The following is a 23,659-nucleotide window of genomic DNA, read 5'->3' as shown; positions in this document are numbered from 1 at the left end:
AAAGTATCTGATGTTAAGTTTTTCCTATGCTACTTTTGTGTGTAAAATACTCTTTTGTTTCAAGAATCTCCAACACACAATCATACATAGTTCAACATCAATGATCTGAGTCTGTAAGATAATATTAGGTATATATAATGAAGTATGTATATTAAATAAGTATGCCAAATATAAATGTAAAAGTCTTCTAAAACCTACTGCTATTAGTTGCCAAAAAATTGTTTTGAATTCAATTTGCAACTGCAGATTCCAACTCAGGTAAAAATAATTACATTACTATAAATTAAAAATGTCCAATTACTGCTTCCACAAATAATTGTATTTAACAAAAAGCTATTCCACAATTCCAGGTAATGAGATCTTGAAATTTTTTTTAGCACAATAAACAGAAATAATGATCATAAATAGCCAATTATCATCATCATAAATAATCATAAAAAAAATTAAATTTTCTGTAATATGACAAGAATTTAAAAATAAAAAAAATAACAAGATACATATATCAGATTTTAACAACTTAACTGCTGCCATAACATCACAAAATATATCTTTGCTAGCATACACACTTCATAATCTGTTTTGAAATAATACACGCTTAGCCCTTACTTCAAAAAATCTGAAGCAAAATACATAAATATTAATGATTCAAAAAAAGGTCTTTTCTAACACAAAACATTTCAGTAAAAAAAAATATCTCAAACTTATATCTGCACAAATGGTTAACAAGTGAAAATATCAGTTACATAAGGCATTAGGTCACACATTAAAATAAGAATTGTAATTTAAAGAACACTTCAATTTAATATCAACAAAAATTGGTACCTACATCCTTAAAGATTATTTCAGTAATTTATTTTCTAAAGTTAATACAACAATGGTATCACATGAAAAATAAACACACTTCATGAAGCAAACAATGATGTATCATCTGATCATAAGATAGCAACAGAATAAACAAGTTCTGTTATGTTAAGTCAAATTAAGGCCACAATGGCATGAACAAAAAATTAATTCTTTAATCCAGCATTGTAAATAAGGCACTCACAGGCATCCTGTTTGCATAGGAGAGTAACTAGTGGGTCAACTAGCTTAGGACGCAGGTGAGTTGGTTGTAGCAAGTTCCTCTTGAACCACTTCACTCTCAGGAGTACTAGGTGCCTGCTGAAGTGGATCACTGCTGACAGAAGAAATCTTTGGTGGTTCAGTACATGTAGTTGTTGACTCTAACGAGTGTAACTCGGGCGAAGAGGGTTCGGACTCTAATGAAGAGGGTTTAGATTCCAGTGTCGACGTTTCAGACTCTGGCACAGTTGGCTTACTTTCTGACAAAGAAGGTTTAGACTCAGGAGCAGGAGTGACAGATTTATTAGACTCCTGAGAAGCAAGCTGCACACCCGGCACAGTAGGCTTGATTTCAGAAAGTTCTTTTGTTGAAACTTCACTCTTAACATCCTGCTTAACAGTGTTGAGTACCGCCTCACTTCTGGGTGGTTTCGGAGTCTCAGGTTCGACCTTCAAGACACTCTGCTCTGTGGCGTTTTGTACCTTGGACGGGGAACCATCTTCGCTATGAGCACCTGTGCTTTTCGAGCTAGCATCCGGGGAGCTCTTTGTCTTGGCAGCATTTGGATTAGTTTCTGTAAGGCTTCCCTTCCTTGGCTTGCGTGGTCTGACGTTGCGGGGTGTCGTGTCCTGGGAGGGCTTGTACGTAGGGTCGAAGTAACCAAGCAATATGTCCTTCAAATCGATGATGTCCTTTGGTTTGGCCGAGCTCAAGGTGGCGAGAACGTTGTCGATGCCAGCGCTTCCGTTCTCTGTGTAGCTCTTGGCAAGAGTCGCTAATTCAACACCTTCTGCTGCAAGCAACCGACGCAGAACGGTGGCTCTCTGACGCTGGCGAAGGGTTGCACGCAGCTGCGAGGCAAACACAGGGGTAAGATTCTTCTGTCGGTCAAGAACTAATTTGATCTCCTCTATCGCTTTCTCCTCAACTTCTAGAGTAACACCAAATTTACAGATTGCCTTCCCTAAAATTAAATTGGTATCACCAGCAGCACAGTCACCATCACCACCATTAGTTTCATCTGGTTTTTCATCTTCAACGCATAATCGATGAGCAATCTGTAGAAAATAAAACATGACTATTATCATTCAAGTTATAACTATTACAAAACTGTACTTAAAAAAAACCAAAAAATATTTTATAATAAAACATTGTGGAGACCAATCATAATGACTGCACAAGCTACAGAAAGATTTAATGTAAATATGGATTACAGATTTCGCACACATCCAAAATAAGATACCATCAGATTAATTCTAAAATTTATATTATAATCCAAATTTTTGGTACGAAAGGGCAAACTGAACTCTCTTACTTTTTGAGTTACATAAATTAACAGCGTCCATTTTGTATTTGCAGGAAAAGTTATTAGCAGGAACTAAATTTTCGGGACCTTTTTTTCATTAATGAAAAAATATTTTAACTTTGGTAAAGCATACAAGCAACTAAAAAATTTAATCCTTACTATTATTTTTTGGTATTCATTATGATTAGAGACACGGAAATTTCGCGAATCGCGATATCGCGAAATAACACCGCAATTTACCTTAATTCGCGACAAAACACCGAAATCGCACAGCATCGAGAAATAAAACTGATAATAATGAATTAGACCACCCATGCAAGACATCGCGAAAAACAAGTAAACACGACGTTGACGGCACATCGCCATTTTTCTAAGTTTCAACATGGCCGCTTTGTAGTAATGAAAGTAAATAATGATTTACAGTATTCCCGTCACGTAATCATTACAATTTGAAACGAAAGCAGTAATTGCAATCATAAACTAATTAAAAAGAGAAAAATGTACCTGAGCATCAACACAAAGTTAATAAAAAATACCGGCGATGTTTTCAACACAATATAGCTGCCATGATTTTCAACCCGCTGTATTTACACATTAATCTTGTAGAGAAATATAAAATTTTAATTCTTCCTTTCATGTTGAACAGTTAACAACCTCATGCTTTCAACTACGTTTGACTGGCTTGGCAACCTACTCGTTAGAGCTGTAGGTGTAGCAAACCGTATGTATTCGGTACTGACTGAGTAACGGGTGCGCCATCTAGTATCGAGTAACGAAACGTTACACACGGCTGGATTTCGTTACTCGCATTTTTCGTATGTTTTACGCATGCGCGCGCATATTCGATGAATTTACGTTACAAAGAACGATGTTTGTTTATTAAGTATAATATGGAAATTTGTCGTCCAAGTTTTTTACTGTTTATAAGAAAGTATTTTTTACAAATTAGAAATATGTATGTTTTTGTTATTTATTATCGCGTATTTTCACGTTTTTTGTTGTTTTTATCTTAAAAGAGATAATATAATAAAACCGCTCTAATGAGATTTAATTGTTTCTTGGTTAACAAAAACTGTTAATTATCAAATATTGTTAATTGTTTATATTCTATTTATTATTATTTACGTGACGTCATACTGTACGCGTACGCAATACGACTCGATTCGTTGCTGCAACATAACATTGCATGTTATGCGGTATCAGAAGTAACGAGTAACGTAGCGACACGATAGTAACGAGTACTAATTGTTATAGTAACGAATACATACGGGTACACTTTTTTTCGTTACTTTTACACCTCTACTAGTCGTAAACATGAACACATGACACTAAGCCGATTGATAAGCAAAATCAGTGACCTTTAACTGCCGTAACTACACTTCTCAGCAAATGCAATACGGCCGCAAAGCAAGTGAATACGGCGTCAACGGGACAAAGAACAGCAGCAAGAAATATTAAAAGAATACTAAGTTGAGACATGCCGTGCCGAGGCAGCGCGCTAGGCGACACCGGGCCGTGCCGAGGCAGCGCGCTAGGCGGCACCGGGCCGTGCCGAGCTGTTTCAAGCCTACAATTTTTATTTGCCAATAGTGTTGACTTTAGAGTGCAGTATACGAGTATACGCCGTGCCACTATTATTTAGCCAAGCAAAACTTGTAGGTCATAAAACCATTCTCAAAAGTTAAAGTAAACATGAAAAACCAAAACAGCGAAATAAAACCGAAATTTGATTTTTTCAAAACGAAATTTAAGGAAAAATAAAACCATTTTTACGGGACTCTAATTATGATCCATCACATTTAACTGTCTGAAACACATATAGATAGTTTGAGGGACAGAATGGTTAAAAACTGATTTTACACTGACTTAACAATTCAATAACATAACATATTGGATAACAGAAGCCATTCACAAGTCTAAAACTTACTGAACAAAATATGAATGAAAAACTTACATGTAAAAAAAATTACCTCATAAATAAGTTCTGCACGATCCTCAGCATTGTCCAGGATGGGATCCTTATCAAGCAGAATCCTCGACAGAGTGCGCAACGGGAAGAAGCGAACACTCTCGGCGCACTTGGCCTCTGCCACCTTGTAGCCATTGACGAAACCCTTGACGACAGCAGAGAACCTATCCAGCAGGTTGTACCGACGGAGTGACTCCAAAAGCATTGGTGCAATCACCCGGAAGTTTTCATGGTTTAACAAGATGATGCCATCCAAGTTGCTTCCTCGAAGGTCTTCCAACCACTGGAGGAAGTCAGTTAATGCAGATATCTCACTTTTGGTTTTCAGAATCTGCAATAGACACAATTAATTTAGCTTACCGTTATGGTGATATATTTATTTATAACACAAGCCCACATAAATATTTTTTTTGGTGCCTAGGTTTTGCAACTGATCTTTATTAAATATGAAATTAGTTTTTTTTTCTATCAGCTCTACTTTATGAGATAAGCGAAGCTTGAAATGTGTTTTACACAATGGGAACAAATATGGTTCAATACCAATTGCTCACTCAACGACAAAGAAAGAAACATATAGCCCATAGCTTTGGTCTTGAAGAAGAAAATAAGATACCGTGAAAATCAATGGGTGATTTGTGTGGACTTAAAAATGGTAACATTTCTCAGACAGCAAAGTGGCCACACTAAATATCCGTGCATCTTAAGCCTCTGGGATAGCAGAGACAAAACACACCACTGAATTAGACAAGAGTGGCCTAAGAGAAGACATGGTCCTTACAGAAAAAAGTTATTAAAGAACCCTTAGTTGAACTTGAAAAAAACATATTTTTTCCACTGCATATCAAGCTGGGCCTTATGAAGCAGTTTGTAAAGACTGAAAAGACAGGTATTGCTTTGCATTTACAGGGGAGTGGGAATGCCTCACATTAGTACGTAAAAAATTAAAGCAGAATATTCAACGGCCCAGAAATAGGAAAATTCATTAAGGACCAAGCCTTTGCAAACTCCACGAATAAGACTAAGAGAAAAACCTGGACTTAATTTGTTGCAGCTGAAAATTTCAAATCCCTTGGGTGAAACATGAGTATTAAGGTGCACTGTTTACACAGCCACCTGGACAGTTTTCCTGAAAATTTAGGAGACAGCAGTGAGGAGCAAGGTGAAAGATTTCATCAAGATATTAAATTATGGAGGACAGCAATTAAGGAAAATGGGATATGCACATGACGGCAGATTATTGCTGGAGTTTAAAAAGGGACTGTTCCAAGATATATTCAAGAAGTTCACGAAAAAGAAGCTTCCGAAGTGATGAGTGTCTAGTTGGTTCCTTCTTCAATGACTTGTTACTATCTTTGTATATATAAAAATATAAGTATATATTAGTAATATTTGTATAATATAATATACTATTTGTGTAATTAAATAATAATTTCATGTTTAATTTTTAGAATAATTCATGGATTTAACCTAAAATAATGTAAAACGTACATGTCACTAAAACATTATATCTTAAAGTTTGACCTCCTAGGCAAAAACTAATGCCATAAATTCAGGGCACCAAATTCATGTGAAATCAGCTCCAAATATCCTGGCACCAAAACTATTGTTTGCCTGTGTAAGGTATTAGAATCAAGAACGTTATTAAAATATAGGATGTTTAAGTTAAATATGGACGGCTAAGAAATTATGCGAGTTCAAATCATGTACGTAGTAGTATAAAAAGTGAAAAGTGGATTTTTAGGTAATGAGAGAGACTTTCATTTTTCAGTGATATTGGCTGAAAATTAACAAGCGTACACCTATCCCTCACTTAGCACGTCTTCAGATTGTGCGGATTCATTTAGTATGATGTGAATTTTTCTGCCCCAGTCATGAATAGCACGTCTGTAAATTTCAATTAACACAAAATCTCGGCAAAAAAAAAAAAAAAATTGAGCACGACGCCACGAAGTCTGTTTGAAGTTCTGTAAACAACAGATGTGCCGTGGGATAAAGTTAGCCAAACAAGGGGGGAAGAGATGCGCGCGCAGGTATGTCTACACTATCGGCTGTTGTACAAATATCAGCTATGGCAAGTTAAATTGCTGCTATGGAGCGTAAAGGACCAAATGTTTTTATGTCCGCAGGTATGCTGCCGTGCCGTACCGTTGTCGCCTGGCCACAAACCGGGCCGTGAACTCAGTCTAGCCAGTGGCAGGGAATTCACTGAAACAAGAGCAACGTCTGCCCATTCAGCTGCCAGTAACTGTACGAGCTTCATCACTCATAATGCATTGTGTTCAAGTATTTGAGACAAAACTAGAAGTATTACGGCGCGCAGATTATTATGAAGGCCATGCTTATGTTGGTCGCACATTAGTTTTAAGCAAGTCAACTGTGCGCACAATTGTACGAAATAAGGACTCTTAAAGTTGATATAAGTCGATGCTGTTGGTTGTACTAGCAGGAATATATTTGACATTAGATACCGGAACAGAAATGAACAGAGATTCACATGGAAAAGGTTGTTAAATGAATGTTGCAATGAAAAAATTAATCTTGGCCTGACAGGATTGGTGATACGCGAATCATCACTTTAATTTTTGAAAAATGGAATGTAATTATCCGGACAGTAATATTGATTAACTGTCAGTAAAGGATTGTTTGGAAAGTTACGCGACGTGAATTGAAGGTCATGCCCGGGCCGGCAAGTCAGCCAGCCGACTGACAATAAAGTACATAACCACTTATCTCCCGTTACGCAGTGTCGTATTTGTCATACAAAGTGCGATGGGAGGCATAGGTATAAAGATTAATGGTGTGACATATTTGTAGTTGAGCGTTATTCTTTGCATTTATATTACGTAAAGTATATTTTTCTACACAATTTTGGAACACATTAAATAAATAAGCCTTGCTATTTATGGAAACTAATTCTTCAGAATACGCAATTTTGAATAACATGAGAATTTTTAAGAACAAATTTGTCGTGCTAAGTGAGGGGTAGTAGGTGTATAGTGAATCGACAGTAAAGCAGATTCAACTACACATCTGCAAAGTCGGCTTTGGTAGATTCATATCGGTACAAATCCAGTAAAAATAATTTAATTCAGAATGTTACTTAAAAAATATAGCCTATTGATAAATACCGAACAAAAAAAGTGTTAAAAAAACAAACTATAATAACATAGTGTAAGTATTCACTTAATACATGAACTATTTTTTATGGATTTAGGCCTTAACTAAACTATTCTGAATTAAGATATTCCAAATAAATTAAGATATCAGGATTTTGATGTGCTGGAAAAATTATCCTGAAAATGTAAGAAAGTTCCACAATCATTATTAAAATGTATGGGCAGCAACATGCATTCCAACAAATTTCCCAAGCATGTACTACATTCCATCAATTCCAAAATAAAGTCTCTCACACTACATAATCATACAAACATTTCAATTAGTACTTCATATCTCAGAACTTATAGAGCAAAATTTAATTTTTTTTATATTTTTAAAATTTAGTAATTTTAATTTATGTGAATAAATCTTTCTTTTACATAGTTTCTTTATGTATAGCACAAATACCCTGGTATGAAAAGTTTCCTTCTAAAGATATTCATATTTTCAAACTAAGTTCCCGAAAAATTATCACTTTCGTATAACCTTTTTTATATATTTAAGGTAACATTTTTAGAATTCCTACCCATTCAAACCTAGTCTTGATTTTCCCAGACCAAAAGACCCCTGTCAAGAATAAAATCTGTTTTGTCACCGACCAATTAAAACACATATCATTTTAATAAGCCATCAAGTTACAAAACAACTATTTTCTAGCATGTTGCCAACTTGACTGCAATAAATATAATAGACAAATGCACTTTTCAGGCAGGTAACTATATAAACTATTAATGGTTGGTTAGCTTTAGCCTATTGGAATACAAAGAACTCTATATAGTTAACTAGAATAAGTGGTGTGGAAAGACTGCTTAATGTTAAATGAACCTTTTACAAAAATGCATTCTTTTATGGGCATGCATGTAGGCATGGGCTAAGGAGCAGGTGCTAGAGCAAACCTTGCCGGTCTTGGAGTCCTTGAGCATGCGGTAGCGGCCGATTGTGACCACCCTGATGTTGTGCCGGCGCTGGGCCCCCAGGCTGATATCGCGGTGCGGCATCACGTACTGGGAGAACTTGGAGGCGGGCGAGAACGCCGCGATCTGGCAAATCTCGTCGATGAGGCGGCGGCCGGTGGTGTCCAGGTCCCAGCCTACCACGTGGTACTTGCCCGGGGGTATGCCCCCCTCAGCACCGTTCACTTCCGGCTTTGTCGACACCATCTCGTCTAGTTCTGCAATCGTCCACAACTTGCTTCACCCTGCTCAGCAATCACATGTATGTATGCAAGACAAGACCACCAACAGTATTAAAATCATTCACAGAGGGATTAACAGGCAGATACTGACAGATATTTTAACTTCCATAAATATCAACTCAAGTTGTATAAATAAACAAAAATAATTTTAAAAAAATATGATTACAGTAACTTAAACATTGTCTATGATTTAAATGTTCCATAATTTTTTCGTTTGAAATGTCAAAAACAAAAACTTGCATACAACATGTACAGTGTGATTACCAAAATAAATAAATTTTTGACAAAGTAAGTGATTGGTAATATTTCACTGAGTAAAATCAATAATAGTATATCACTATATTAAAACAGGTTTTAAATATACATTATTGTATAACAATATCTATAAACAATATTTAAGTGTCAATTGTTTGTGTCTCGCAGGAAGGAGGATGTGTATCAAATTTGGTTATACTGGTCCTGTACTGAGGAGAAAATAATATCACTGTTAATGTTATTTGACCAGTAATCAATTTTTTTCTCAACAAAAATTAAGAAATTTATACTAGTCAATGGCTGTATCCGAATACATAGGGATGCGTCCTTAGCACACACATCCCTACATCCCTTAGCAAATGCAGCCACAATGTAGAGGACGCATTTCTAATGGATGGATAGTATCCGAATACTTTTACTACTAGCACCACCTGTTGACTGTCAGTCGTACTAATGTTCACGCAGCCATTTTGTGTAGGGATATCTACGAATATTCAGCAAAACGTAAATAATAAATACCTACCAATTAAAAAATAATGTAACGTGTATGTTATACATGTTAGCGATCCAAATAAAATACATTTTATAAATTGTAAACTTTAAAAATACTTATGAGTTTTGAATTATCCTTTAAGTTTAAATTCGTATTTTTATTATATTTATTAACGTCTTCATTTGTCTCTGTTTAAGTTATCACTTTCGCTTATAATGTTTTTAACAAATATTATGCTGAAAATCTGAAGTAATATTATACACAAACAAAATAAAACCCGATTCCGAAGCTAATGGATGTAGGGACGCGTTAGTGGATGCGAGTGTCGCATCCCTTAAAATCTCGAATTAGTGGATGCGTGAAGGGATGCATCGGCATCCCTTGTGAGAATTCGGATTCAACACAAAGATGGCCGCGTCCACTATGATGCACTTTTAGTGGATCCCTTAGCTAAGGGATCCATTAGGGTAGTATTCGGATACAGCCAATGTTTTGTACATGTGTTTTTTTCAAAATTAATTTTGCCTTTTAGTAGTATAATGAATGCTTGGAAACAAACATTCACAAATATGTAATAAATAATTTCAAAAAGCAATATTTAAAAGTTCAGAAAAATAAATTAACTTGTATTTTAATAGTAACGCTTACATAACTTTTAAAACAAAATATATAAACAGCCTAAGTTATTCATAATAAATATATAGGAGCTTTGATAGCAAATAGGTCAAAAGCTATAAAATATATAATATGGCTAATTCCATACGAGAGACAAGTACAGTTGGAGCGCACTTCAAAACATGCTGAAATTCCAGAAAAAAATACAGCCTCTCCATTATATGCATGTTCATTGAAAAGGGCAAATCCATCATGTCCATTATAGCAGACTATTAACACTGCCAATATGCCATGTGCTTGTAATGAAAATAACTAGAAAAAAATATCTCACAAAACATTTGTTATTTAAAATAATATTAATATTTATTTAAACTAGGTGTTACATTTACTTTTTTCTCCTCCATGTCAGTCACTGGTAGCATTAAACTACATTTCTAGAAATCTTGCAAAACGATAAGAAATTCAAATTTTATTTAGTCCCATCCTCGTACTGGTTTCCGTTATTAAAGTTGATTTTCTGGTTTTACATGAAAATTAAAATTTTTTGATTATGTAATGTGTTCTTTATTTTCAGTTATTTTTGATGGTGTGTTTATTAAGCTTAAGGTTTTTTTAAAGCAAAATAATAGACTGAAAATATGGTGTGTGAGTGAAGTGTTTTGACAATGTTTCAATACAGCAAACTTGGTTGTTTCAAATGAGTTGAGACACTTTGGTGTCACATTGGTCATTAATATTACTTGTAAAATATTAGAAATTAAGTATATCGGTTTAGTACTATATGAAATAAAGGTTTTAAAACAGTTAACTAATATTATCACTGGCAAACATATTAGGGTAATATTTGTGTTGAGGAAAACTACATAACAAAATATTTTCAAAAGATGTGAATCAAATAATGTTACACAGTCAGGTTGGAATCCCTGTTTTGTTTAAATCGCACTCATTAAAATATTGTTTTTTTTTTCATGCCCGTCTGATGAGTACATTAAAAATAATAAATAGGACGCATAACTATTAAATAATGCGTAGCACCTAAATGTAAAGGAATCGGGAGAACTCAGAAATTTTTTTATGTTTAAATAGCAACATTTATAGTCAAAGATCCCAGAGCAATAAGACATAACTTATTTTCACTTAGATGAAACCTTAGGTTCTCAGTACCTAGCGTCTCGTGAGCTTTGAATACCTGCATGCTTGTGGAGCTCACCCTGTGACACCTGGGCAGTACCAGGTGAGAGAGTTAACTAAAAATAAGAGTTATTTAACTTAAATTTATATAGCTGATTTTTATGTATATTTTGTAGAATATGATTCTGAAGTCGTATTATAAGTGTCAGACACTTATTATGGACCATAACTTTTGTCAGTCGCTTTAAAGCTCCACAAAAAATAAATGAACTTTACTTACTTTTACATGTCTGATTTTTAAATGAGACGCTACTGAGAACCTAAGGTTTCATCTGTGTGAAAATAAGTTACCTATGTCTTATCGCTCTGGGATCTTACTCTATTATGTTAATTTTGTGTAACCATGTGTTTGAATAAATCAGTTGACTCTTGAAGGCACTAGTTAATGGTACATTCCTATTTGCGTATTTTTGTTGATTGTTGCAACCACTTAAAACCAATTTATGTGTATTGCATTAGATGGTTATGTATTGTGAAACAACTAGGTTAACCTAACATTGTTTTAGACCACTAACTAAACCACCTTCCATCTCTAATAAAATCTTACAAGAATCCTTCATTATTATGTACCCTAACTGAATATCAAGACACTAAAATCAAAATGAGACCATATTTAGCACTAGATCCTGAATCCAAAGTTTGCTAAGGGGAACCTAGATCCTGATACAGTTCTAAAACTTAATGTATTTTTTTTATGCTTTGTGGTTGGTATTGTGAAAATCATTAGTGCCCAATTTTAGAGAAAAAAATACGGAACTAGTTATGTTCAACCTGTGAGTGAAATCTCTCAACTACTATACTACTTGGTCACACAGTATTGTGAAAGAATAAAATTTAATTATTTATCGGTTGCTCTATGTAAAGTTTATTGACTCTTTCATGGTTTGACCCCCACGGGCAATAAAAAATAAGGAATATTTAAAGATCCCTTTACATCATCGCCTTCACCACTATCATGAGGTAAAATACCTTTGTAATGTCACAACATCCCTCAAAAAAATAACAATGATAAATAGTTAATAAAAAAGTTATAATGCTTTCCTTTGTAAGTTCAATTCTTACAGATACACCTCTTCTGTCCACAATTATCTCAGAAACACATATATAACCCAAGCATAGTATCTATCCAAAATTTGAAACTCTTAACATTTCATTTGATCACATTTACTTTATAAGTTCAAAGGAAGACAGTAAAACACACTTTTTCAGTCTAAAAGATACAGCCAAAATACAATAAATGAATAATTTTTTTTTTGCAAATAAAATTGTATTACTTACCGAGCGACATTATAACTATTCATAAAAGGCATTTTCCAGTTTTTCTTCAGAAAATTTACAAACCCCTAATTACCATTTTATCATTGATTGGTATAGGCTTCATTATACTATTCCTTCTTGCATACCACTTTCATTTATTCTCCCTATTTTTCTTATGTTTTCCCTTAGTAAACAAGTTATTCTCAACTTGTAAAATGCAACTGAACCCAACACAGATGTTGGAGAAATTAATGTGTATGGCAAAAGTTCCATGTCACATATACAAGTTTACATATATCCTGATGCCTGCTATTTAATTTAGCTAATCAAAAGATCCTGGACATAATATAACTTGTGCTATAACAGTAAATTATTCCTGTTAAGTTGAACACAAAAAAAAATTCCACAAAACTTGACATATTTGATTGTATTGTGGAATTCAAGTTTTTTTTTGGCCAGGATCTTTCAATGTATTAATTTCAAACAGCAAATATCATGTACCACAGGATCAATGTATATACAGGATTATGCCATCAGGATCAAAGACTAAACTTGGATATATGATACGGAACAAATACCACATGGAAAAGATAATTCTGTAATAAAATTTCAAAAAGAAAGAAAACTGGAAGGACTTAAGAAACCATCCCTTCAAGGTAAATTTAAGGATGTAGCATGTGGAAACAATTTTTTCTGATTTTTTCTATTCGCTTTAAAAAGCTGTGACGTCCAATAATTACTGTAGGCTATTTTGAAAGTAGCTCACATAAGAAAACCAACGTTTACATGATTTAATTTTTATAGCTACACTAACCATATTGATGATTTAACTGCATTTCTAATGAAACTAACCTAACATCTAATTGAAGTATGACAAAGCCCTCTCACATGATTGGAAAACATGTCAGAAAGTAAGAAATGTATGTATTTCTTAAATTTTTTATTGTTGAGGAAAAGTTACTCTGCAATTTACCCAGAATTACCTTGACACACTTAAAAAAATCAAACTAGTGGCAATACTAGTGAAAATCAAACCAGCATTATTTAAATGGTCAATATTAGGTATAATTCAAGATGGGTAGGTACCAGCAAATAATTTATGGGTTGGGATTTTGGTTATATCGGCAATAAACCTTAAAAAATCAATTTCAAACTATCAACATATTCACTTAAGACTAATACATTAGCCGCTACTTACGTATGAAAGGTGATTATTTTCTTGCCAAAAAAATTGGGTTTGATTTGAACTTTAACCTACTTAAAACAGTAAAATTTTAATACTTGTTCTAGAATGGTCTGACAATTTGGCTCAAATTTCAGCACAGCAAATAAATGGCAATAATAATATAATACAAACTGGCAATTTAACGCGAATAAATAGGAAAAAATATTGATTACTGTAGAATTGCACGGATTATAAATTCAACCGGCGGCACATATCTTCGCCATGTCAGATGCAATACACACGAAAAGGTTTAAATATAAATACAAACAATATAATTGAAAGTAGCAAATTACATCATAATTTTTTCAACTTGCCCCATTCGCCTTACATCAAAGGCATACACAAACACTCACATATTACCTTACCTGCCATTTTAACATCAGCTGGTTGAATGCGAAGAATTTCACAATACTAATTAAATGCGTCGATCGGGAATTTACCTTACTTCAGATTACGTAACTTAATAACAAAAACTGATTTTACAAAAAATAACGTGTACTTATTGAGAACTGTGCCCCGCCCCTTCTATATTTAATAAAACTGAATCAGGTTAAACACACCGAACTAACAAATAATAACTAAATTAAACTTACTAATATTCAATGACTATCACAACTTCTACAAATCCGTAAATCTTAATCTTCCGTCTAAAACCTTCGATTTTAATATTTTTCATACGAAAGAAATAATTGAAAGCACTTCCAACAAACAACACGTGGATGTTCGAAAATGGCCGCGTTCATAAGCCAAGTATTAATGATTCATACATAATTACGTTACTGTTCCAAAAGAAAAAAAAGAAAACTAAATGTTCTAAATCGATTGCACACATACATGTATATATATCTATATTAAAACATGTATAATATTTTTGGAAGAATTTTATTAAAAAACTCTAATCCGATACGGGAAATATCTTAGAATTATCGTCCAAATTTCCTTTCATATTAATCACGAAATAATACCTCACAAGACAAACATGCTTCTTGATGGACAGTAGACATATCTTTAAAACTGAGTGCAAATATACAAAAATGTTATACGAATACACTATTAACACAAAACAGTACTGTCTTGCTACTCAGAATGTTTTGGCACACCGAAACATCAAATGTATCCTAAGGTCATGTGACAGAATAAGAAAAATAGGAAATTTACAAATAATGTAAGACCATTGAGACATTTTAGAGACCGGACTGTATTTAAAGTCTGTTATCACAATATTGTTTTGACGTCGTACCGACCGGAGGCCATTAAGCCAGGCCTCATCCCGCCAGTATTGGCTCTGGCTGGTGGAACGCACCCCTCGCAAACTCACACGCCCCACACAACGCATTACGTGGGGCCGTGCCATATACGGTACGGGCCGACTCCCGCCACCACAGACCTTTAATTAATTGCCAAGTGCACAGGCACTGGCTACATCCAATCGTAGACGTGTTCTTAATTTAATAGCAAGCCGCGGTCCACACAGGTGGGCCTGCGCGTCGCAGTTTACCAATTACGGGATTAGCCGACTTTAATCAAACACTCTCCCTCAACTGCAACTGGCGTGAGGGCATAACGCTAGTGACGGCGCGTCAGAGCGCCTCGTGTGTAATTGACAATGTACTTTATGTTAGGGAATTCGTGTGATTGTAAGTGCCGTGTAATTTGCCATCGTAATTAAAAGTCCACTCCGCACACTCCGTGCGCGACGGGTGAACAACAGTGCAAAGCCGTGTATATTATTTCTGAACCTCACCAATCCAGTTAGGGATCAGCGTCCTATGCTGTGTAGGGCCAGTGGGGCATCAAGCATTATGGATCCCTAGCATCATCACCACCGCCGCCGTTCCTAGCGGGCGATGCAGGGACTTTCAAACCTCACGACCCACCTCGTGGCTAACCACCGCGTTAGCCTGGCACCCTCCCGGACACATTTCCCCGCAAGAGAACAGCCTTCTCGCTAGGAACACCGCCGAGTCTCGAACACGAGAACCCGGGCGACGGCAACATGTTTTCAGTTTGACGTCGTCTGGCCGACGACCACCCCAGAGCCCGACCTGCACCCGCCAGTATACGCTCCCGCTAACGGAACACACCCCTGGCCATGGCCCACCCGAGTCAGGCGAGCCGAACAGCAATTAAAGGCAAAACCGCGGAAACCTGAGTAGACAAGAGAAGAACCGTACCCATTCCTCCTGAAACATTAAATTAGGATTTTGGCGACAATAAAATCTCTTCCAGACACACCCGTTTGGAGTCTAGCGTAATGAGGTCACGCCTGGCGCGAGAGAGACCGAGCCTCCCTCGGATGCCATGCCAGTTCGGCAGTTCAGCGCAGCTCACGGACCGGGGCGGACCTACGTCCCACGGAGAGGCAACATCCTTTGTCTACACTGAAAGTAACGTCCGGTAAATATAGTCACTAATTAACAAAACCCCTTTTATTACTTAACCTCTCCGTGAGTACCCGGTCCCTTTTTTCGGTCCAGGACCTAATCCGGCCGCATCAATTTAAAGACACCCCGCACCACACTTGGTCAACGGGGCTGCTCTTCAGCATACGACACGGGCCGTCTCCCGCAACGTACAGAACTTGATTTAAGGTCACGCGCACGGCGCTGACCACAAACCCGCAAGGGAACTTGGACAAACTTAATTGCGGTGCGTGTTTCACCACAGTGGGCACAACACCCGCGCCGAGACATTTGCATACGGGATTGGCCGTCTCCAATCGCCCGCCCCCTTAATTCAGTGTATTTTTGTATCCCGTATTTTGTACTGCTAACTTACGTTACCCGAGTAACGAGTGCCACGTAACTTGTGCGCACCCCCTTAATTCAGTGTATTTTTGTACCCCGTATTTTGTATTGCTAACTTACGTTACCCGAGTAACGAGTGCCACGTAACCTGTGCGCGCCCCCTTAATTCAGTGTATTTTGTGTCCCGCCTTTGTGTTACGAAATTACGTTACCTGCGTACCCAGTGAGACGTCTGAGACGTAACAGCATCCGAGGCCACGTAACGCGGAACACAAACAATACGGCGCCACGGAATAACAAGTAAAAACCCCCCCGGGGACCTCTGTAGAGTGTTGTATTGTGTACAACCCGCTCCTCTGAATAAAAGGTACAACACCGCCGCCGGCCCTAGTGGGCCACGCAGGGGCACACACATCCACGACCCCAAATTCACGACTAGAAACGAGCTAGTCTGGCGCCCACCCGGACAACACAGATCAAGAACCGCCTTTTCCCACTAGGAGCCACACCGGGACTCGAGCCCGAGACCCCGGACGACGGCATTTGGCGCCCGCTGCGTGGGGCAGAAAATAACGTGAAATTTTTTTTTTCTCCATCTCCTGGACATTTTCGAGATAAATTCACCAACAGGCGACAGCGGAGACACGAAACGGCCATTTTGGACACAGGAAGGGTCGAAGGCCAGACAGACCGGCGCGACGAGGCGAGCGGACAAAGGACACTCCAACCACCCCCACCTCCACACGTCATCACGGCGAGGCGAGCAACGGAGCGACGTCACCACCCCCACCCCGCGCGGACCGTTTTCGCCTCCTCTTTGTGCGGCTGTCCGGGCGCTCTCGGCCATCGCCTCACACGCCCATCCGCACCCCCGCCCACACCGCGGCCATTCTCGGCCTCTGTTTTGTGCGGCTGTCCGGGCACCTGCCTAGCCGGCGAGCGCGACCCTGCGCGCAGACTTGCACAGCGCGCACAGAGCCACGAGTGAAAAACACGACTCGACACAGCTGAACACGCACGATAACAAGAGATGGATGCAGACGAATGCATCGGGTGTTACCACCTCTACCCGAGATGGTACTTAAACGGCAGGATCGCCGCGGGGTACGAGTGTGGCTATTGTCAAGAGTATCGCACATACGGGATGACGATGTGTGGAAGCCGGTCGTGTCCTGGAGGAAGTAGCATGGGCTACCACTGCGACGAGTGTACCGACCTATGGCATCGTGACTGCACCAACGAGCGTGAAGGTACTTTGAGGCGCGAGTCCTTCACGTTCACGTGCGCGCGATGTACCGCAGAACGAGCCACCCAAGTGCAGTATTCGGGAGCAGCGCTACTAATTCCTCCCCTACGATATGCTGCGACAATTCACGACATCGAGACGCCACTCACGCAGACGCATGACGTATCACAAACTCACGCCCCGACGACATCCGCACCGTCACGTACAACCGTCCCGACGCCGACGACCTTCATCATGCCGCCAACAATCCCGCTCCCGTCGCCTCCTGTCCCGGAGCCACCAACCTCGGCATCTCTCGTAGACCTGACGCCTCCCGACCCGAGTCCGGAAACACCGTCACCAGCGAGACAACGCTTCATCAACCTGACGCCACTCACGCCGACGCACTACGCCTCACCAAGGACGCCTCCCGTCCCGACGCCGACGCTCGTCAACCTCTCGCCGCCAATCCTGCTCCCTCCACCCCCGGGCCCAAAGCCACCAGCCTCAACACCCCTCGCAGACCAGACGCCACTCAACATGACTGTGATGATGCTGGACCCGCCGAAGCCGACCGAACGACGCATGATGCCGACCGTCCCACCGCAGTCTGTCACGACGTCACGAACCCGCCTCGTGTCGGAGACAACTCACGACGCCGGGATGGCCTCGCCACCGCACCTGACCACCGTCACCGTGCCGCGAAGGACCATTCCGACGCAACCCGCATCGTCTCCGACACACGCCTCATCCGGGACGCCACCAGACTCGACAACGACACGTCGCGCCACACCGTCGCTACCGCCTAGCTTCAACGTCATGCAGCCGGCCTCACTGCCACATGAGTACGCGGTCTCAAAAGGGACGCTGGACAAGGCAACGCCCAGAGCCACGACGCCGAGACGCCTGTGCGAGGCCCCGCCGCCTGGATTCGCCCCACGGTGCCCGCCTGGCTTCGAGGCTCAGTCGCCACGACGCCACCCCTCCGCCAGCCTGCCACAGCAGCCGCCGAGGCGACGCGCACTCAAGCCGCCACAGGCGCCACGACGCCACCCCTCGGCCGGCCTGCCACAGCAGCCGCCGAGGCGACGCGCACTCTGCGCTCCAGAGGCGCCACGACGCCGCCCCTCGGACAGTCTGCCACAGCAGCTGCCGAAGCGACGCGCACTCTGTGCTCCAGAGGCGCCACGATGCCACCCCTCGGACAGTCTGCCACAGCAGCTGCCGAAGCGACGCGCACTCTGTGCTCCAGAGGCGCCACGACGCCGCCCCTCGGACAGTCTGCCACAGCAGCCGCCGAGGCGACGCGCGCTCAAGCCGCCAGAGGCGCCACGACGCCGCCCCTCGGTCAGCCTGCCACAGCAGCCGCCGAGGCGACGCGCGCTCAAGTCGCCAGAGTCGCCACGACGCCACCCCTCGGCCGGCCTGCCACAGCAGCCGCCGAGGCGACGCGCACTCAAACCGCCACAGGCGCCACGACGCCGCCCCTCGGACAGTCTGCCACAGCAGCTGCCGCAGCGACGCGCACTCTGTGCTCCAGAGGCGCCACGACGCCGCCCCTCGGACAGTCTGCCACAGCAGCTGCCGCAGCGACGCGCACTCTGTGCTCCAGAGGCGCCACGACGCCGCCCCTCGGACAGCCTGCCACAGCAGCTGCCGAGGCGACGAGCACTCTGCCCTCAAGAGGCGCCACGACGCCGCCCCTCGGACAGTCTGCCACAGCAGCTGCCGAAGCGACGCGCACTCTGTGCTCCAGAGGCGCCACGACGCCGCCCCTCGGACAGTCTGCCACAGCAGCCGCCGAGGCGACGCGCGCTCAAGCCGCCAGAGGCACAACGACGCCGCCCCTCGGTCAGCCTGCCACAGCAGCCGCCGAGGCGACGCGCGCTCAAGCCGCCAGAGGCGCCACGACGCCGCCCCTCGGTCAGCCTGCCACAGAAGCCGCCGAGGCGACGCGCACTCAAGCCGCCAGAGGCGCCACGATGCCGCCCCTCGGACAGCCTGCCACAGCAGCTGCCGAGGCGACGAGCACTCTGCCCTCAAGAGGCGCCACGACGCCGCCCCTCGACGTCACCGCGGCTACCGGGTCGCCTGAGCTCCCTGCATCTGCCTGACGCAATGCAGGTCGACGCCACGGCACCTGGACGCCCGACCGCCCCACCACCGCACGTGACCGTCACTCTGCCGATGACACCTGTCATCCGTCTGGCAAGAAGAGCCGCTAAACGCCCGCATGTCAGCAAGGCTGAGCCGGGCCGTGCCGAGCGCCGCCCGTCCTTGCTGCCCGCCTGCCGAGAGCCACCTGACCTTGGTCGCCGCCGCCCCTGCCGGCCGGCACCCTGGCCACCACCGCACCGCCGCTCGCTGCGAGACACCGCAACCACACTCGGAACCACTGTCACCCCCCGAGAACGAGTCCGGGGAGGTGCTTAGGGCACAACCGCACAACGACCACGCCGACACCACCCTCATGATGATGGAACTGGACGACGGGGACGAGGAGGCCTCTACTCCAAACCCGCCTGGCACACCGGAACGGGAGAGGAGGCTGTACCCATCCACGCCGTACCAGACGCTGAGGGCCAACGTCAACAGGCCACCTCGACGAGTCGACCCCCGGATGTTCGGCGTGGGACGACCCGGGACAGGTGCTCGGGCCCTACCAACTGCGGCCACCGCGAGCACCACCCGGGTGGAGCTGTTGCCGGAGCTAGGAGGCGCCACGACGCCGCCCCCGGCACACCTGCCACGACGGCAACCGGGGCGGCACACACGTTGGCCCAGTCGGCTACGATCACCAGGTCCAGTGCGCTGGCCCTACCAGCCGCTGACCCCACATCGGCACCACGACACCGCCCCCGGCACGCCTGCCACGACGGCAACCGGGGCGGCGCGCACGCTGGCCCAGTCGGCCACGATCACCAGGTCCAGTGCGCTGACCCTATCAGCCCCTGACCCCGCCCAGGCGCCACGACGCCGCCCCCGGCACGCCTGCCACGACGGCAACCGGGGCGGCGCGCACGCTGGCCCAGTCGGCCACGATCACCAGGTCCAGTGCGCTGACCCTATCAGCCGCTGACCCCGCACAGGTGCCACGACGCCACCCCCCGGCACGCCTGCCACGACGGCAACCGGGGCGGCGCGCACGCTGGCCCAGTCGGCCACGATCAACAGGTCCAGTGCGCTGACCCTATCAGCCGCTGACCCCGCCCAGGCGCCACGACGCCGCCCCCGGCACGCCTGCCATGACGGCAACCGGGGCGGCGCGCACGCTGGCCCAGTCGGCCACGATCACCAGGTCCAGTGCGCTGACCCTATCAGCCACTGACCCCGCACAGGCACCGCGACGCCGCCCCCGGCATGCCTGCCACGACGGCAACCGGGGCGGCGCGCACGCTGGCCCAGTCGGCTACGATCACCAGGTCCAGTACGCGGAGCCAACCAGCTGCTGAGCCGCGAACCACGCCGGGATGGAGCGGCCGGAGCTAGGGGTGGCCCCATGTTAGCGGGACCATAAGCGGCGCAAGGTCGGGTTTCGCAGGGGGGGGGGGGGGGCGTTTGACGTCGTCTGGCCGACGACCACCCCAGAGCCCGACCTGCACCCGCCAGTATACGCTCCCGCTAACGGAACACACCCCTGGCCATGGCCCACCCGAGTCAGGCGAGCCGAACAGCAATTAAAGGCAAAACCGCGGAAACCTGAGTAGACAAGAGAAGAACCGTACCCATTCCTCCTGAAACATTAAATTAGGATTTTGGCGACAATAAAATCTCTTCCAGACACACCCGTTTGGAGTCTAGCGTAATGAGGTCACTCCTGGCGCGAGAGAGACCGAGCCTCCCTCGGACGCCATGCCAGTTCGGCAGTTCAGCGCAGCTCACGGACCGGGGCGGACCTACGTCCCACGGAGAGGCAACATCCTTTGTCTACACTGAAAGTAACGTCCGGTAAATATAGTCACTAATTAACAAAACCCCTTTTATTACTTAACCTCTCCGTGAGTACCCGGTCCCTTTTTTCGGTCCAGGACCTAATCCGGCCGCATCAATTTAAAGACACCCCGCACCACACTTGGTCAACGGGGCTGCTCTTCAGCATACGACACGGGCCGTCTCCCGCAACGTACAGAACTTGATTTAAGGTCACGCGCACGGCGCTGACCACAAACCCGCAAGGGAACTTGGACAAACTTAATTGCGGTGCGTGTTTCACCACAGTGGGCACAACACCCGCGCCGAGACATTTGCATACGGGATTGGCCGTCTCCAATCGCCCGCCCCCTTAATTCAGTGTATTTTTGTATCCCGTATTTTGTACTGCTAACTTACGTTACCCGAGTAACGAGTGCCACGTAACTTGTGCGCACCCCCTTAATTCAGTGTATTTTTGTATCCCGTATTTTGTATTGCTAACTTACGTTACCCGAGTAACGAGTGCCACGTAACCTGTGCGCGCCCCCTTAATTCAGTGTATTTTGTGTCCCGCCTTTGTGTTACGAAATTACGTTACCTGCGTACCCAGTGAGACGTCTGAGACGTAACAGCATCCGAGGCCACGTAACGCGGAACACAAACAATACGGCGCCACGGAATAACAAGTAAAAACCCCCCCCGGGGACCTCTGTAGAGTGTTGTATTGTGTACGACCCGCTCCTCTGAATAAAAGGTACAACACCGCCGCCGGCCCTAGTGGGCCACGCAGGGGCACACACATCCACGACCCCAAATTCACGACTAGAAACGAGCTAGTCTGGCGCCCACCCGGACAACACAGATCAAGAACCGCCTTTTCCCAGTAGGAGCCACACCGGGACTCGAGCCCGAGACCCCGGACGACGGCAAGTTACAGTGTATGTATTATATCTGTAGTTAGGCACCAGCCACCTTATGTTGAACAGGGAGTGTCACTATTGTCTACTAGCAGTTAATACCACCCTTAAGATACAGCCACCGAGTCTATGGAAGCACGCTGGGGCCGATCGACCCACCCTATTGGTTAGACGTACAATCTAACCTGGCGCCCTCCCGGAAAAACACACCATAAAGCACCACCAGCCCTTTAGGCCCGAATTCAGAGTTGACCTTCGAAAGCGCATCCAACTCTCATTCATCTGGCAGACTCTCCACCTCTCATACTTCAAAAACGCCTTTCGAATGACTGCCAGCTGAAAGCTTGTTCCCATCCACTTTCAGTGAAGATCTGGCAACATGGCACACAAATTTTCTTATATCAAGTACTTGGAGTGTGTGTGGAAAAGCGCCCTATTTCATTTCGATTGTATTTTGTTTGCTCTCCCACTGAAAATAATATTTTGTTTGGATTGGGTTAGGGTTACCAGACACTGATAATAAAAAAGGATGACATTCATCTCGCAAAAGGAGGACATTTCACTAAAAAGGAGGACAATATATATTTTTTAAAAAAAACCATGAATTAATTACAATGGAGTACGATATTTTACAATGTTTTGGCATACAGTTTCAGTATAAAGAATCAAACAAACTACGCATATACAGCATATTGAAAACACGTGCTTCTGCATGTGCTGCTACCTGTCAAGCTGTCGTAGTACTACTTCTAGTGGGATGACTCTGCGGACAGCGCGCGCTTTGCCCAGAGTGAAACTGCAGGAATTATCTCACTTTATAAAAATGCCGGACATTTTGGAAAATCCGGCCGGACGCAAAAAAATACATAAAAAGGAGGACATGTCCTCCTTTTGCCAGACGTCTGGTAACCCTACACGAGGTTGAGAAATTTTCTTAAGATGGATACGTTGCCTAAAATTATAGTGTTTTCTCCAAATGAAAAAGCGATTATTTTTTATCTCGTGAGAAAGCACAAAACCGTAATCGAAAACAAAACAATAAAAACAGATGCAGTTTCTTTCAGAGAAAAAAAATTGTGTTTCGAACTCTTGATCCCGACAAAAATCAAACAGGTCTGCTAAATTTCTTATAT

The 23,659-nt window shown here is 43.3% G+C and overlaps 1 protein-coding gene across 2 annotated transcripts; it reads right to left on the bottom strand.

Moving 5' to 3' along the window:
* Nucleotides 1–297: 297 nt before the first annotated feature.
* Nucleotides 298–14,483, bottom strand: LOC134530540 (maternal protein exuperantia). Of its 2 annotated transcripts, none has more exons than XM_063365446.1 (4): nt 14,091–14,483; nt 8,391–8,665; nt 4,340–4,669; nt 298–2,121 (listed from the first exon to the last, which is right to left on the bottom strand). In XM_063365446.1, exons 1-4 carry the CDS (start codon nt 14,095–14,097, stop codon nt 1,090–1,092), a joined length of 1,644 nt encoding a protein of 547 aa, XP_063221516.1. In that variant the 5' UTR covers nt 14,098–14,483; the 3' UTR covers nt 298–1,089. The 2 variants fall into 2 exon arrangements, with proteins under 2 accessions (XP_063221516.1, XP_063221517.1); XM_063365447.1 differs by lacking the exon at nt 14,091–14,483 and adding an exon at nt 13,699–13,718.
* Between the last annotated feature and the right edge of the window lie 9,176 nt (nt 14,484–23,659).

Source organism: Bacillus rossius, chromosome 3, assembly GCF_032445375.1.
Source record: "Bacillus rossius redtenbacheri isolate Brsri chromosome 3, Brsri_v3, whole genome shotgun sequence".
Lineage (NCBI taxonomy): Eukaryota > Metazoa > Arthropoda > Insecta > Phasmatodea > Bacillidae > Bacillus > Bacillus rossius.
Note: the sequence above shows the minus strand (reverse complement) of the source record. Positions and strands in the feature narration are given on the sequence as shown.